Source organism: Squalius cephalus (assembly GCF_949319135.1).
Source record: "Squalius cephalus genome assembly, chromosome: 10".
In the NCBI taxonomy this organism is placed as follows: domain Eukaryota; kingdom Metazoa; phylum Chordata; class Actinopteri; order Cypriniformes; family Leuciscidae; genus Squalius; species Squalius cephalus.
In genome coordinates this window covers 27,296,510-27,314,865 of record NC_137131.1, presented here as the reverse complement: position 1 = coordinate 27,314,865, position 18,356 = coordinate 27,296,510, and the positions used below count along the sequence as shown (strand labels likewise).

The 18,356-nt window shown below is 38.1% G+C and overlaps 1 protein-coding gene across 1 annotated transcript; it reads right to left on the bottom strand.

Moving 5' to 3' along the window:
* Positions 1-589: 589 nt before the first annotated feature.
* On the bottom strand, positions 590-1,621 carry LOC307166201 (putative inhibitor of apoptosis; the record flags this gene model as incomplete). The annotated part of the gene is made up of 1 exon (XM_079884417.1): positions 590-1,621. The coding sequence occupies one exon, from the start codon at positions 1,619-1,621 to the stop codon at positions 590-592; it is 1,032 nt and encodes a 343-aa protein (XP_079740543.1).
* Between the last annotated feature and the right edge of the window lie 16,735 nt (positions 1,622-18,356).

Below are 18,356 nucleotides of genomic sequence, written 5' to 3'. Positions count from 1 at the left end.
CATATACGACAGTATTCGCATGAATTGGCTTGATTTGATAAAATTATGTTTTAAACCATCATCTTCACTTGAGACATTTACATTATACCGTCCTAGTTTTTAAATAGCGCTAAAATGTATATTTTAACCCTTTATGCGGATATGCCGCACAAGGTTCTCTGTTCTCTGGTTCTGTGTTTTTAAAAATAAAGACAAGGATACCTCTTTCTATAAGCGACCCTTAAAATCTGTGCATACAACAAAACACGTGTAGGTGTACGATGATTTATCAGCAAATTACTTTTGTTTGAAGAAAAACTTAAATCAGCTGGTGCTTGATAACTATTGAAGTTATGATGCGATATTTATCACGTTTTAATTTTAACTCAATACTCTATGAACTTTAACATCTTGTTGGTCAAATTAACTTAAAGCCTGCGCATCCTAGCTACTTTCTAAATGTGTGTAACAGAACTTATGGTGAACAATTTAGCCATATGTTTTAAACGTGTAATGTTTAAACAAATTTTGTTATTCGACTCAGTGAAAATAATAAACTTCTCCTTTGTTTTTATTATTTATTAAGTTAAATGCAAATGATAGGAAAACTTTAGGATAGGAAAGTACGGACAGCGCCTTTGACCAATCCTCTACATATGGGGCACTTGCGCAGAGAAGGTGCACATTCTTTGCCCACAACTAGGTGACCACAGGGGATGAAGACAATGTTCACTTCCTTATCCATGCAAACTTTGCATGTGCGCTCCTCTTGAAGTCTTTTTAACTGTTCCTCCATAGGCAAGTCTGAAAGATCTTGACTAGGGGATGCAGCTTCATTTGTCTGGGGCGTCGGGCCACACTCAAATTCCATCTCTAAAGCAGACTTCACCACAGGATTGTTCTCTTGTTCTCTCACAAATTCTCTTGAGTCGCTGTCTCCATTAGTCAATAGCTGCTCAAATAGTCTTGGCAATCTTGCTTGAATCTGATGAACAAACTCTTGGCCCTTTTCTTGCAAGAGGTATTCACATCTTGGAAACCACTTGGCATGTTCTACCCATGGATCATCACCAGACTCCCAACATCCGAGTACACCATTGCAACAAAAGCACTTCACGTCAACATTACGACCAACATAGTAAAAACCAGCCTTAGCCAATTGTTCTGGTCGAACAGTTATTCTTGAGGTCCAGTAGACAAATGTGAGCAACCTTTCTTCACACCGTTGCATTGCCGATACATTGAAAGGGCTAGATAAAGGTACATTATCTGCACAGTCACCTCGAACGAAACGGCAGTTGGGGTAATGCCTCTGGTGTTCTGATACTGCACGATCTCCCGGTTCCCAGTTGCTAAGCTGGCCTCCACAACTGAAGCAAGCCACTCTGTCGCCCTGGCCAAGGTAGTAGAAACCAGCTTTGGCAAGCTCGGCACAATTGTTTTTCATACCACACGCAGCGTCGATAATCCTGTGCATCAAGCCAACCATTTGGCCTCTAAAATGATCTTTAAACATACTGTCTAACATATCTCTTAAACGACAGTCTTTGCCCGTGGCGCACTCACACGCCGGATGATACTTGTTCCCCACATCGCCAGAACTGGACGGGGAGTCGCTCTCCATCAGGTTTTGCGTCGCCATTTTTCAACTTTTCGAATTTATTTCAAATTTTCCTGGAATGTTCCTGGAATCTCCTGAGTCCTTGCGGGACAATTATCCAAGCCTTGTGTTTTTGGGTCGGAAGTTTGCGTCAGGTTCTGGCAATCAGGACTTTCAACTTTTGTTGCAGTAGCACAGCAGTCCGCGGCTAGTAGAGCTAGAGTAGAGCTAGAGCGTGCGATGTCCTGAAATATTTATCAGGACAACAGCTCAGCCCACCCTGTTGTGTAGGATGCACGGGGGCTGTCATCAGGAAAGCCGTAAATAACTATGTAAATTAAAGCCACATTGCATCAGAAGTAGCGTTCATGGAAAAGTTATGCATATGCCGCCAGAGAGAAGTTTATTATTTTCACTCAGTCCAGTAACAAAATTTGTTTAAACATTACACGTTTAAAACATATGGCTAAATTGTTCACCATAAGTTCTGTTACACACATTTAGAAAGTAGCTAGGATGCGCAGGCTTTAAGTTAATTTGACCAACAAGATGTTAAAGTTCATAGAGTATTGAGTTAAAATTAAAACGTGATAAATATCGCATCATAACTTCAATAGTTATCAAGCACCAGCTGATTTAAGTTTTTCTTCAAACAAAAGTAATTTGCTGATAAATCATCGTACACCTACACGTGTTTTGTTGTATGCACAGATTTTAAGGGTCGCTTATAGAAAGAGGTATCCTTGTCTTTATTTTTAAAAACACAGAACCAGAGAACAGAGAACCTTGTGCGGCATATCCGCATAAAGGGTTAAAATATACATTTTAGCGCTATTTAAAAACTAGGACGGTATAATGTAAATGTCTCAAGTGAAGATGATGGTTTAAAACATAATTTTATCAAATCAAGCCAATTCATGCGAATACTGTCAGTATGAACAAAGAGAAGACCTAGAGTTCACTAACATTACAGCTAACTGCAGGAAACAGATATCCGGGGTGAGTGTAAAGAAAACGGCATACAAAACATTACAATCCCAGCCGGCAATACGATAAGTGTTGCGATAGTGATGTTAAAAATTGTTGTTTCAGAAGAAATGCAAAGATGTGCTTTTTACGAGCGCCCGCTCGACACATGACGTCACATCTCCGCGCTGCTGTTTTGGTGCGCTTTATGGAAGCTTGAATCGTTAAGAGTCACACACAGCCGCACAAAAGTGCAGCGATGGAGCTCGTGAACACAAGCAGTGTGAGAGGATTCCTGAGATCTTGCGACGATCTGACTGAGAAGATTCGCTGTTTAATACAGAAGAAACTCGTCAAGACGTACTTGAGCAGGTGATATTATGCGCTTACGATACGATGTGAACGGGGCCGTAGAGAATTCGGGGGCCCCCTAAAAATATATATTCATGCTGGCCCCCTTCACCAATATCATATACTGTAAATAGATGAGCATGGAGGCCCAAATATAGCGGAAGATGGTGATGTTGTTGTAAAACCTTTATTTTAAAAGTTAAATGTTTATATATAAAATTACAACTAATAAAATCTAACAAAAAGAAAGAGATAGTTGAATAATAAAACAAATTTTAAAAAAGTAACTGCAAAATAATGTTTTTCCCATCAGTCTGTTATAATTCATAAATCAAAAAGTAAAGAATGCAGTCAAATTTAAAAAATAAAATCATTTTTTGTCTTATTTTTAAGATGTCTTTATATGTCTTATATAAAGATAATATGGAACTGGTAATATTATTAAATAAATCTAATAAATGTATTCATCCAAGTGCAGTGTGTTGTATTCATGTTTTCTTGATGTAATAAATACTTCATCAGCCGGCAGGTCAGGTGCATAATGCAATGCGTCGTGACTCGTGTACATTTTTTAACTCTCATGTTAAAAAGAGAAATTTTGACCGCGTAATCATTCGACCCTTTGAAAAAGTGAATGTTTGAACTCTGGTGTATGCTAAATGAAAACAGGCGAACGGGTGTGTGAATGTGTCTACAGGTGTATCTAACCCTAACAACTAATGACCAACTTTTATTTTTGCTATTGTACATACATTTTATTCTTCTAACTGTTTGTCTTTGGTTAACACAGCAGGAGAAGAACAACAGGGAGGTTGGAAGACACAGTAGAGGAACTACAGAATAAATATGGAGAGAAAACAGCATTAAAAAGGATCAAGTCCATAGTGAAAAAAATCAGAAAAAAGAATATCAAACGTAGGAAAAGATGTATAATTTACTTTGTTAGTAGTCAATATGTTTCTCAATCTTCAATAAGCTTTACTATAATGTTTACATGGTTTTTGGTTGTGTATTTAATTGTTCATTTTTTAACAGATGGTGACGTTCAAACGCTGTGCGTTCAAACACATTCTGGAAACATGACAAATCAACAGCCTAACAACCTTCCACAACGACGACAGCATAATATTTCTACAACATTCGGACAGCCATTAATTCAGAACCCTAATCAGCTTAACTTAACAGTTGCCCAGAAGAATGGTGGTACAATAGTTACTACAATCATGGTAGAAAACACAATATATGGTGATGTTAACATCAGTGCGGTGAGTGTCTGATAATTTAAGAAACAGTTGCTTAGTTAAGAAATGTTTTGTGTATGTTATATATATTTATTTATGTGTTAGTCCATAGGGTGTGGAACTTTGCACAACTATTTACACACATACTGTTTTTGACACATAGTGATTGTGAACATTCCATTTTTTTTTTTTTTTTCAAATAATACATCTCTTTCATTTTGTGCCGGATGTTAAAAGGTATTTGTTAATAACAATTAAAAACTTTAAATCAACATGAAGCCATAATATTAATAAATAAAATATGGTTAAATTACAGTACAATGACTTCCATAATATTTTATTTTATTTATTTACAAAGTTGTGTGTCGTGAGTGAGACCTCGCAAAGATTACACCAATATTAGATTTCTTGTTGCGTGGTTGCACTATATGCCAGAAGCTTAGTCATCAACATCTAAACTAAACATTATCATGGTTTAGTTGTATTTTAAAACAATGTTTTTTCTGTTTTTTCTGATTTTCATTTTTCAGGTCGATATTTGTAGAAATAAGCAAAATACATTTATAAAAACAAGTTAATGGCCTTGTGTCAGAACACAACAGGTCTTTTTATTGTAACTTTGAAAAGTGTAATACAGTATTTGATTTTTACAAATACCGAAACCAATGGGCCTAAGCCGTTGACCCCTGGAGTTATGACTTCTGAAGGCCTCTCATGTGTAGATTCGCTCGTTGAAAAAATTGTATTTTATTAGCTAAAATCATTGTCTGTATTCATAAAATATGTCCTCATGGGTGTAAAATGACCTCTGCCAATGATCTGACTTATCCTCGTAAGCGAAACATTTCTTATCTTTATTTACATGTAAGTCCAAGGAGGCTTCCGTGTCGTTCCGCCATCTTGAAACACTATAATACCAGAGAGGGACAAAAAGCGCTAGCCTAACTCAACACGTTTCATCATCAACACTACTATAGTCAACAACCAAATTATGCCTTAAAAACGTTTTAAGTATTACATTAAAAAGGTGTAATTGACAAAAATTGTAATTCTGAATTAAGTAATAATTATAACAAAAAGTTGAAATTACAATTATGACTATGCGTCATAATTATGAGATAAAAAGTTTAAATGATGATGTACTAAATTGAAATTATGATAGATAAAGTAAATATTCCATAGTGAAATTTTCTGAATTCTATATAATTGTATTTGTGAAAATGATTCAGTACTGAAACAGCATTTATGAGTTTTTACATATCTTCTGCTTGTTTCTGCAGTTCGTGTAGGCCTCTAAGACTTGTAGGCCTCTAAGACTATGGATAACTAAAAATGATTATTGAATAACTTGAATTTTGTTGACAATGTAAAAAAAATTGTCTTCCCATACCGGGAGTCGAACCCGGGCAGCCTGGATGAAAGCCAGGAATCCTAACCGCTAGACCATATGGGAGGCAGTGATACTGCCCCGGCAAATTTGAAAGGCTGCACTGCACAGTACATTATAATGCAGGATCATACTTATGCCGAGCCACGGGAGAAGGAATCCTCATCGCCTAAAAGCTAACATTTAATTTATCGGTATGTAAATAAATATCAGGATAGCTTTTCCCCATGTGGAAAGATCTAATGAAGGAGAAAGACTTTGAAAGGGAAGTTGCCTGATTTCTTCTCGACAGGCAAGTCAAAGGTATGGTCTAAATTACAAGCTTTTTTCATTGCTTGGTTGTGTAAATCATTATATAGCTGCCATAACAGTACAAAAACATGTATCGTTAAACTCAATGAAGCGCTATTGGAAGCCATGTTGTCATAGCTTCTTGACACATTACGGCTACCGCAGTTGCAACACGCATTTGAAAAAGCGAGTAGATGGGAGAACCACTAGATGGGAGAAATTCTTTTGGGAGAACTAACTTGTAGTTGGGTCTTTAACAAAAAAAACAAACAAACAAAAAAAAAAGCCTCCACAATCGAGGAGGTCAAAGGGCATGCTTCCTGCTATAGATAGTATCATCAGCTCTCCCCAAAGTCTATTCATGCGGCCAGCAGACAGATTTTAAACACCGATTTTACACTTCTACATATATTTTGAGTAGATAACCGATAGTATATTCTCAGTAAAGGGTTTCACCCTGTGTGATTCCACACTGATTAAGGATAGTTCGGGGAATACAAGTTAAAATGATCTTATACGATCGTATACTTATACTTTGAATTATGACTGATAAAATTAAATATTCGCTCAAGACCAACTTTACTTATGCCGCGTCAGTGATTTTGCAGATGATACAACTTAGTCTAAATAAGAGCAATGTGGAGTCCTCGGATTTCTTAAAAACAACACAACAACAAAACATTGTGACAAACTATGACAACATGTTGTATGGACAAAAGATCTAAGATGCCCAAGCACAGTTTTTCAACAATCAACAACTAAACGCTGTTTAGTAAAAATTCTACTTTAGGTTACCGTTAAACAAAATCATTACAGTAATCTTCTAAGAAAATAAATAGAAGATATGATTTTAATAAAACTTTAAAGATTTCTTTTAATTTTAAAATACCTTATTTAAACTTGTATGATTATGCTTTTAAATGAATTTACTATAAACTCTGGATGTACTCGGTAAAAGGCGTTAGCAGACTAGATTTACTGTGACATTGTCCCCCGAGACTCATCTGGTCTGATACCCTGTTTCCTGAAGCTTCAGATCACACTGTGGTTTATCTCTGAAGGATCTGGGGCTGTAAGGTGTTTTTGTTTATATATTTATTTAGCTAAACTTTGTTTACATTTTAGTAACATATGTTATTAATAATAATTTAATTTAAAATAGAGATTAGTTTATTTTTTAGAACCGTGTGTGTGCACAAAATGATATTAAATGATTTATTTATTTATTTATTTCATTTTGAAAATGTACAAATGTAGTTTTCTGTGTTTAGGTGTACGGTACAAAATTCATTATAGCTATATATATAAGCCCCCACCATAAAAATGTAAACCCCGCATGGACAAAAAAATGCTGATTGAATCTTTTCATATAAATGAGATTTAAAACGACTAAAAAGTACAGTTTTTCTACAATCTAAAGTTTTTGAACAGACAGACATTGTTTAATAACAATTATACTTTAGGTCACCATTAAACAAAATCATTACAGTAATCTTCTAAAAGATAAATAGAAGATATGAATGTATTCAAACTTTAAAGATTTTATTTAAACAGTCTTTTAATTTTAAAAGATCATATTTAAACTTTTACGATTATGTTTTGAAATAAATTCAGAAAGATGACGGCACGCTAATTTACCGGAACCTGTCACAGACACACATACGCACACACACACACACACACACACACACACACACACACACACACACAAACATACCATTTGTCTGGTGCTTCATGAAATCTTCAGTCAGCAGACTTAGATGAATTTTATTTTTATCTAAAACTGAAATTTCAGTAGATTTTTATTTTTTATTTTTTTTATATACTTTTAAAGAACAGAATGTTTTTCAACTTTAGTTAAATTAGCAAGATAACCATTTTAATGTATACCCTTTTTTATGTAATATGATTTTTATTCTTTTGTTTATCAAAAACAATTGGATCAATAAGATATTTATTTTATAAGCATTTAATTATATACTTTTATAAAGAACTGAATGGTTTTCAACTTTAGTTAAATTAGCAAGATAGCTATTTTATTTTATACACTTATAGGCCTAAAGAACGGAATGTTTATGTAATATGATTTTTTTATTCTTTTGTTTATCTAAAACTGAATTAAATGGTTTCAGTAGATTTTTAGTAAGATATTATTGCATATTATTTGTGTGAAATATAAAACATGATTAGGGTAACTCTCTTTTTCTCACTTTCACTGTTACCTCAGGAATGTGGAGGGGGTCATGTCAGAGGACGCACACACACACACACACACACACACAGACACAGACACAGACACAGACACACACAGACACACAGACACACAGACACACACACACACACACACACACACACACACACAGGCACACTACTCTGGCTGGAGAGGCATTCAGAAAAAAACAGTGTTTTTGTTTTACAACTTTTAATAATGTATTGAATTTAAAAACATTATTACGACTTTTAATAAATGTATTAAATTTAATAAAAAAATAAATAAAAATAAATAAAAACAACATTTTATAAATATATCATTTAAACTTTGAAATAAATTTAGCCCTATTGTCTCATTCTGATCGCTGAATAAACCTAGGAGGAGAGAGAGAGAAACACTGACATTTATGTTATATTATTTTATCTAAAACTAAAACAATTGTTTTTTATTTTTTAAAAGAACGGTATGTTTTTCAACCTTGGTTAAATTATTTTATAATCTTTTCATTTATACTTTTTAAAGAACAGTATGTTTTCAACTCTTTTTTTGTGATAGGTTTTAGTAAGATATTATATATTGGGTGATGTATTTTATCCTTATTCATTTTATTCTTTTGTGTGATAGACACCACAATGATTTTTCATAAGCTGTATGTTGTTTTTTCTTCAGTGCTCTATAATCATTTAACTGATTGTATATTTGTTTTCCAATGGTTGTGTGACACAGTCTTCAAACTTTCTGTCAAAACCATATGATCTACGGATAAAAAAGGGTCAAATAGGGTCAAAAACTTTCTGTCAAACCAAATGATCTACGACTAGCTAGGACGATAGGGCAAACCCTAACAACATATGCCGGAAAGACACCGGTAGATAAACCTGTCAAAACCAAATTATCTACGACTAGCTAGGACGATAGGGCAAACCCTAACAACATATGCCGGAAAGATAAACCTGTCAAAACATATGGTCGAAGCGATAACAATCGGGGGCGGGACCGGAAGTCATCAATCATTTTGACACATGGTGTAGGGTTATAACTACTTTGGGGAGGCATTGTTGATTCTTGCATTGTTGATGTGCCTGGATAAATGTGGTATGGTCTGTGATGGTTAAAATTAATGTACTTCACCTTCCTCATTCCTACATTCTTCTTCGCACCTGAATTCCACTTCCTTTGCACATCAGTGCATGCCATCCCTGTCTTTCCCTGCCTGACTGCATTTTCAACCTAAATTGAATTCAATTTTATTATCCAACAATATTAAAATAAATAAGTCAAGGCTACTGTGAAGCAACATATACAGAACATGAATGACACACAGTAAACATTTCAGTTTAGTACATTTATTAATTAATTAAAAATATACAATAATACACAATACAATAATACATTTTGTGCCCTTAATTGTCCTAACTTTACTGACCTTCCACAAAAGTGCTGCTGCATGACTACAAGAGCGTCCTGGCCCTGCAATACATGAACAACCCGCTGTCTTTACTTCACCTGTCACTGAAACTAGCACCCAAGCCTTATGATGTGTTACGTGCAGGCTCTGGCTCGTCTCAATGTCAGCTTTTAGATACGCAAGGTCGTTTCCGACGTCCTTAAACAACACTCGACCAACTTTATCACTGTGTAGATATTGATATGCCTCTGAGCTTTTCAGATTGCTCATCGCCTTACCATCACAGGCTACTAAATCTACAAAATAGCTAAAAATGTTACCATACGTGATACGAGGCCACTTCTTCACGTCATCCTCCCAACCATCTACCGCGGATGGTAAAGGTACTGTTATATCACCCCTTTTAATTTCGTTGAGGTTGTGTTCCCACATCATTAAGTTTGGATCGCTAAATCTTGAATGACGGTCAACTAATGAATGAATGAGTGTCAACTCCCGCTTGTTCACTTCGAACCGGAAGTCGCAACCACTTTTGACGCAATGCCTCATGGGACGTAGGAAACTTGTGGATACAGTTTAGGTGATATTAAATGACTTAATGGGTCATGAAACCCTAAACCAAATTTTCTGAGATTAACAGAGGTATGTGTGTTTAACACCATTGAAGACAATGTTAGCATCTGTTAGATTTAATAGAAGGGGGCAAATGGTTAAATTTTAGTTTTTTCCGCTATTTTCATCTTCCGGGTTTAAAATCTTCATCGTGTCCACAGAGCACTATGATGACTCATCGGTGTCTCATAATTATTCATGAGACTGAGTTTTCTTATACAATGAGAAGACACTTTCTCTTAATTATTCATGACACCACGTGGAACTTTCCAATGACAGACATGTCAACTATGATATCTCATCAAACTATGAGAGAGGCAATGATGGGACGCGCGTTTGTTTTCGTGGTGCAAAAGTTCTAGTGCATCTTTCCCCGCGATGCTGCCCGGGCTGGACTCTGGCTGCCCATCCACCACGGATACATCTAAACTATGTGTGTGTAGCAACCATTCAACTGGAGAATGGTGGACTTCGGCCTTGTACACTAATGCAGGTTTCGTCTTGCGAGTGATGCGGTCCCGAGGACTTTTCTATCGCTTAAGAGGTGTGTGTGTGTGTGTCTAAAATGTAACCCTGACCGTTTTACTTGCCTTTTGTTAAATAATCACTCGTTATTAAAATTTAGATATTTCGATAATACCTCAATTGTATGGAACGTATGCTTAATTTGTGCAAATTTATATGTCACTGTCCATCTTTATTATGTGGGTTTAGGGGGCATGTAGGTCTAGGATATGTACGGATCGTTTTTTTTTTTTTTAAGCGGAAAATGTATTATTTTCAAATATATGCATTAGTGTGTATATAAACAAATATATATTTTATAATGACATAATTATACATATGCATGTACATTTATATGTTTTAAATACAGTTATGATTACTGTAGGCTAATATGTGTAGCAGTGCATTCAGTTACTTTTGAAAGGACAAAAATAAGGACAAAAATAAGGTGTCAGTGTATTTCATTAGACTTTAAAGGGGGGGTGAATTGCTGTTTCATGCATACTGAGTTTTTTACACTGTTAAAGAGTTGGATTCCCATGCTAAACATGGACAAAGTTTCAAAAGTTAAGTTGTACGTTTGAAGGAGTATTTTTGTTCCAAAAATACTCCTTCCGGTTTGTCACAAGTTTCGGAAAGTTTTTTTCGAGTATGGCTCTGTCTTACGTAAGATAGGGCGGAATTTCCTTATATGGGTCCTAAGGGCACTTCTCCGCGGGCGCGCGCGCACTCGTAGACCAGAGAGAGAAGAGAGCGAAAGCAGTACGTTACCTCAAAGCGCTATGCTCGGCTTTTAGGGAAGTCAATGTCACCAAAGAAGTGGGTTTTTGGTTGCCAGGGCAAGACAACCCTGCACAGATTCCCAAAGAACCCAGCGTTAAGGGAACAGTGGATGGAGTTTGTTTTTTCGAAGCATCAACAGAGGTTGTGCAAGACTCTTTGTTCCCTGCATTTCGACGATGATTGTTTTATAAACAAAGCCCAGATCGACGGATTTGCAGATCGTCTAATGCTTAAGGATCGAGCAGTCACAATGATAAAGGTTCGCTGTCGCATGCGGTGAGTAAACTGCTTCAAATGTCTCTCTGTGTTGTTGTTAGCTCGGTTAGCACTGCTTTAGCACCGCCCACACGGCCCGCTCCCAGCTGCTCGGTTTTTTCCGGAAAGACTCGGTACAGCCTATCTTTCTTTTATAAATATAATAAAACTAAAGACGTTTTGGAGATATGAAGGATGCAATACTACTCTATAGGTACTCAAGATTAACAGGAGATTGAGTGAAAATGAGCATTTCACCCCCCCTTTAACTATGTCAGCTATAAAAAAATCTAGCATTTCTTCACGTTTTACCACTGATTTTTTAGTGACAGTCGATATGCATGGGCCACTGGCGATGACAGTCCCCACCCCCATCCCCCATCCATCCATCCATCCATCCATCCATCCGTGCCATACCACACCCACTCCCCTCCCTTCTTCTCACAGCCATCCACGCCCATTTAAGTTGCATTTTTCAAAAAGATTGTGAGCTAGACTTGAGCTGAAAAAGGGGGGTTTCATGACCCTTTAAACTAGGGTTTCTCAAACTCGGTCCTGGAGGGCCACTGTCCTGCACAGTTTAGCTCCAACCCTGATCAAACACACCTGAGCAAGCTAATCAATGTCTTCAGGATCACTAGAAACTCACAGCTAGGTGTGTTTGATCAGGATTGGAGCTAAACTCTGCAGGACAGTGGCCCTCCAGGACCGAGTTTGAGAAACCCTGCTTTAAACCATACCTGTCAACACTCCCGTTTTCCCAGGGAGTCTCCTGTATTTCACACCCATCTCCCGACCTCCTGCCGTTTTGTTATTTCTCCCGTGAAACTCCCGTAAAGGGACAGCAGCCAATAAAGCTTTCTGTCAGTTAAGTTAATCAAAAAACAAACGTAACAGAGAAAAACACTCGCTGCTCTTACTCTTGAGTCTTAACTTTACATCTAGGGAGTCCAATGTGGACAGTCAATAATTGGATTTGGACTGACAGTGTGAAAATAGCCATAGATATCACTGTATATTTTAGAAACTATTAATGTTTTTTGATAGTAGCCTACTAAACTGTATTTAAATGTTAGAAACAAAATAAATATGGTGGAAAACACTGAACAGTGTTCAGCGTGTCCGTCTCTGACATGTTGTAATTACCGTTAAAAAGCAGTTACGTTTTTGTAAAGCTCGTAATTACAGCTTGTAAGGTGGGAATTTTCTGAGAGCTCCTACTTGTACCACGTGACCTCAGCTGGCGTTGATAGTGTTGCCATAGAAATGCATAATTCCCAGTCCAAGGACGTGAACAGCTTTGAACATTGTCATCTACTACGCCATGGCGTGAACAAAGCAAGATTTGAATTTAGCAGTTGATAATGTGACGTAGGCCTACTGTATGTTCTAATCACACCAGTGTGCTTGTATACATATAGCCTACACTTCAAATGGTTAATCATCAAATGTATTTTATTTTATTTATTTTTTGTCCTTTGGAAGCTCCATTAAAATCCATTAATTCAAAAATATGAGGGGGGACATGCCCCATCTGCAGGTGTTAGTCTTTCAATTTCATTACCATCTATAGAAAAGGGACATTGGAATTATGTACTGTAATGTAAACATCGACCATATGTAACAAACTGCAGTGAATTTTTTTTTATTATTTATTTATTTTTGTGTATTGCTTTGGGACAATTTTCACAAGCAAGTGGTTTTCAAAACTCTTCAGCACTATCACAACACAAAATCAAAGTGTCCTTTTCACTGCACAAAATGTTTTTCATCTATATAAATGTTTAATTTACAGTAACTGCCATCCATAAAGCTGTCTATTATTTAATCCAACTTGATCTTAATCAATTAATCATTTGGTACATGTAGCCTACAGATTTCTATAAAAAGATTCTATAGATGGTTTCTATATAACTTGTTTGAAATTACTGATACAGATAACCAAATGTAATCAATTTGTTTTACATAAGCAATTTATCTTGAATAACCAAATATGCTCAAAGTGTACATGTGTGTGAGCCAGAGAGATTTGTAATTTGTGAACAGAGTACAAGGGAGAGAAAACAGAACATAAAATTGATCAGAGATGCATCAGAAGGAATACAAATGGCACTTGATACAGCATTTTACACTACAGTATGCCAAGTGATACTGTAAATGGAGGTACTGAGAACAGCATCAATAATGGTAATTCCTGACATAGGTGGCAAGGCATACAAAATGTCACAGATTATAAAAGGAATGACAATACATCCATAAATGGCAATCTCTGTTTGGCAGAGGAACTTATGTTCTTTACCCATTTTGACAGAGAACAGTAGTAATGGAACAGTATTGGCTGCACTGTCACTTGACCAACATCAATCTTAAATACGTGATACAGACGACGTCAGAGAAGTTTTGCACAAATGTGAGGAAAGCAGCTGGTCCTGATGGTATTCCTAGGCGTGTACTTCAGGAATGCGCAGAACAGCAATCAGAGATGTTTACAAGCATCTTTAACCTTTCCTTGGCCTGTGCTGTTGTTCCTGTGTCTTCACTACACCAATTGAGCCCATCCCCAAACAACAAAAGGAGAGCTGCTTGAATGATTATCAACCAGTTGCACTTTTTACCAATTGCACAAGATTATTATTCACGTCGACACTAATGATGTTCGACTCCGCCAGTCGGAGATCACTAAAATGAATGTTAACCCTTATGCCTCATTATATATTTTACGACGTTGAGTGCATTAAAGGAGAAGTTCACTTTTAAAATGAAAATTCTGTCATCATATACTCACCCTCATGTTGTTTCAAACCTGTATGAATTTCTTTCTTCTGCTGAACACAAAGGAAGATATTTAGAAGAATGTCAGTAACCAGACAGTTTTTGGGTCCCAATGACTTCCATAGTATATTTTTTTCCTACTATGGAAGTCATTGGGACCCAAAAACTGTCTGGTTACTGACATTCTTCTAAATATCTTCCTTTGTGTTCAGCAGAAGAAAGAAATTCATACAGGTTTGAAACAACATGAGGGTGAGTATATGATGACAGAATTTTCATTTTAAAAGTGAACTTCTCCTTTAAGGGACAAAAATGTCCACTCTAAACACTGCCATAAAACCATTATATATTATTTTTTTCCACTTTCACTGAGTTTAATATTTTAACCAACATCAGTCCTGAAAATAACTATCAAATATTTATTTAATTTTCAGAATTTTAACCCCTTAAATGCCATTTGTTTACATGATGCCACTGTTTTTATCGATGGAAAAAAACAAATTAAAAAAAATTGTGTACTACATGCTAGATGGATTTCTTGGGAGGGAATTATCACAGCCTGGTATATGTCCATGATTAACAGCAACATTGATTTTTACGCATTTTTATTTTTTGTGTTATGTCAGATTTAAAAAAAAAAAAAAAAAAAGGACCAAAAATGGTCACATATTAAACACTGCCTAAAATATTATATATTATTATTATTTTAAGTTAAATCTTTTAACCAGCATCAGTCCTCATCATAACTACCAAATATTTATTTAATTTCAGGATTTTAACCCTTTAAATTCCAGTTTTGGTGACGATACCATTAATTTGTATAAGAGGAAAAAAACACAAAAATGTAATTATTTTCCATATACTAAATGCAAAGTGAAAACCTTGGCTTTGGATTATCACAGTCTTGAATATGTCAAAGATTAGCAGCAACATTATTTTTGGTGCATTTTTATTTTTTGTGCCATGTCAGATTTAAAAAAATAAATAAAAATAAAAAATTAAAAAAAATCACACATAGCGCGTTAAGGACAAATTTTATCCTATTTAAACCCATTAAAATATCCATTTTTGAACCCACTGTCACATAATATCATAAAATCATAATTTCTATTCAAATACCCTGTCATTACCAAGCCTTGGGGTAAAATATTTACTTTACTGTTTTCCACGAGTTGGTACCATTTTTCATATAAGTGACATACTGCAAACATCTGCAGTATTGCAAACATTTTCCTTATTTCCTCTAGGTGACTATAACCTGTGCCTGTCTCCCTACACATCAAAATTTGCTCTAGAAAGAAAGCAAAACTACAAGATCACCATGAACATGAATTATTATTTTTCTAAGTTCTATAAACATATCAAAAACTTCAAAACAAAATAGGGTCATTGTTCAGCCAAATCAAACCGAAAGAAAACGATGCAGTCAGAAGCGCTTTCTCTTGCTAAATGCACACACACACATACACGCCTACACACACATCCTACACCACCGACACACACACACACACACACACACACACACACACACACACACACACACACACACAGAGGAAGAGAGAGAGAGAGAGTATAGACAGAAAGGGTAAAATATGACCTTCAGGATATTATGCTTATAATATAATATATTATATTATATTATATTATATTATAAGTATTATATTACTGCCACCTTACCGTGGTGGAGGGGTTTGAGTACCCGAATGACCCTAGGAGCTATGTTGTCTGGGGCTATATGCCCCTGGTAGGGTCTCCCAAGGCAAACAGGTCCTAGGTGACGGGTCAGACTAAGAGCGGTTCAAAAACCCTTTATAATGGCAATAAATTCGAGGACAGTGACGTCGCCCGGTATGGCACAGCCGGGGCCCCACCCTGGAGCTAGGCCCGGGGTTGGGGCTCATATGCGAGCGCCTGGTGGTCGGGCCTCCCCCATGGGATCCGGCCGGGCTCAGCCCGAAGGAGCGACGTGGGGCCGCCCTCCCGTGGACCCACCACCTGCAGGAGGGACCGTAAGGGGCCGGTGCTTAGTGGATCGGGCGGCAGTCGAAGGCGGGGGCCTCGACAACTTGATCCCTGGACACGGAAACTAGCTCTAGGGACATGGAACGTCACCTCTCTGGCGGGGAAGGAGCCTGAGATTGTGCGTGAGGTTCAGAGATTCCGACTAGAGATAGTCGGGATCACCTCCACGCACGGCTTGGGCTTTGGAACCACACTCCTTGAGAGAGGATGGACTTTTCACCACTCTGGAGTTGCCCATGGTGAGAGGCGGCGGGCTGGTGTGGGTTTGCTTATAGCTCCCCAGCTCAGCCGCCATGTGCTGGAGTTCATTCCGGTGAACGAGAGGGTTGCTTCCCTGCGCCTTCGGGTCGGGGATAGGTCTCTCACTGTCGTGTGCGCCTATGGGCCAAACGGCAGTGTAGAGTACCCAGCCTTCTTGGGGACTCTGGGAGGGGTGCTGAAAAGTGCTCCGACTAGGGACTCCGTCGTTCTACTGGGGGACTTCAACGCCCACGTGGGCAGCGACAGTGACACCTTGAGGGGCGTGATTGGGAGGAACGGCTCCCCTGATCTGAACCCAAGTGGTGTTCTGTTATTGGACTTCTGTGCTAGTTACAGCTTGTCCATAACGAACACCATGTTCAGTGCACATGGCACCAGGACACCCTAGGCCGGAGGTCGATGATCGACTTTGTGGTCGTTTCATCTGACCTCCGGCCGTATGTCTTGGACACTCAGGTGAAGAGAGGGGCAGAGCTGTCAACTGATCACCACCTGGTGGTGAGTTGGATCCGATGGCGGGGGAGGAAGCTGGACAGACTCGGCAGACCCAAACGTACTGTGAGGGTCTGTTGGGAACGTTTGGCCGAATCCCCTGTCAGAGAGATCTTCAACTTCCACCTCCGGCAGAGCTTTGACCGTATCCCGAGGGAGTCTGGAGATATTTAGTCTGAGTGGACCATGTTCTCCACCTTCATTGTCAACGCGGCCACTCGGAGCTGTGGCCGTAAGGTGCCTGTCAAGGCGGCAATCCCCGAACCCGGAAGTAAGGGATGCCGTAAAGCTGAAGGAGTTCTATCGGGCCTGGCTGGCTTGTGGGACTCCTGAGGCAGCTGACGGGTACCGACAGGCCAAGCGGACCGCAGCCCGGGTGGTTGTGAAGGCAAAAAATTGGGCTTGGGAGGAGTTCGGTGAGGCCATGGAGAAGGACTACCGGTCGGCCTCAAAGAGATTCTGGCAAACCGTCCGGCGCGAGAGGGAGGAGACCCCGGGGAAGACCTAGGACACGCTGGAGGGACTATGTCTCCCGGCTGGCCTGGGAACGCCTCGGTGTCCCCCTGGAAGAGCTGGAGGAAGTGTCTAGGGCAGGGGTCGGCAACCCGCGGCTCTAGAGCCGCATGTGGCTCTTAAGCGCCGCCCTAGTGGCTCCCTGGAGCTTTTTCAAAAATATGAAAATGGAAAAAATCTTTTTTGCTTTAATATAATTTCTGTAGGAGGAAAAACATGACAAACATTCTTAACCCTTTCGCACGTACGATCGGTGGTCGGTGTGATTAGAACGGTCAGTGCATCACGTGATCAACTGCTAAATTCAAATGTGCTCTCGCGCGTTGGCTGGCGCTGAGCCAGATACAGGCGCGCTCGGCTCAGAGCTGTCATATATCACAACTTTTCTGTGTTTTCAACCACATAATGTTTATTTTAGGTTTCAGACATATAAATACTAAAAAAAACAATACATTTAGAGTTTGTAAAATACACAAGGATGTTAAAGGAAGAGGCAATAATAATCATTTCCATTATAATTAGACACATTTTATTCATATCAGATACACATTGTGTAAGTAAGTAACTTTAAAGTTTACTCTATTCTTCTCCCATTTCACCAGCCACTTACTTTTATGTATTTCGGGAGAAGTGGATGAATTCACGTGTTGTAAATCCAACAGATCCGATTCTCTGAACTGCGTCTGCGGCACAAACTAAGATGGCGG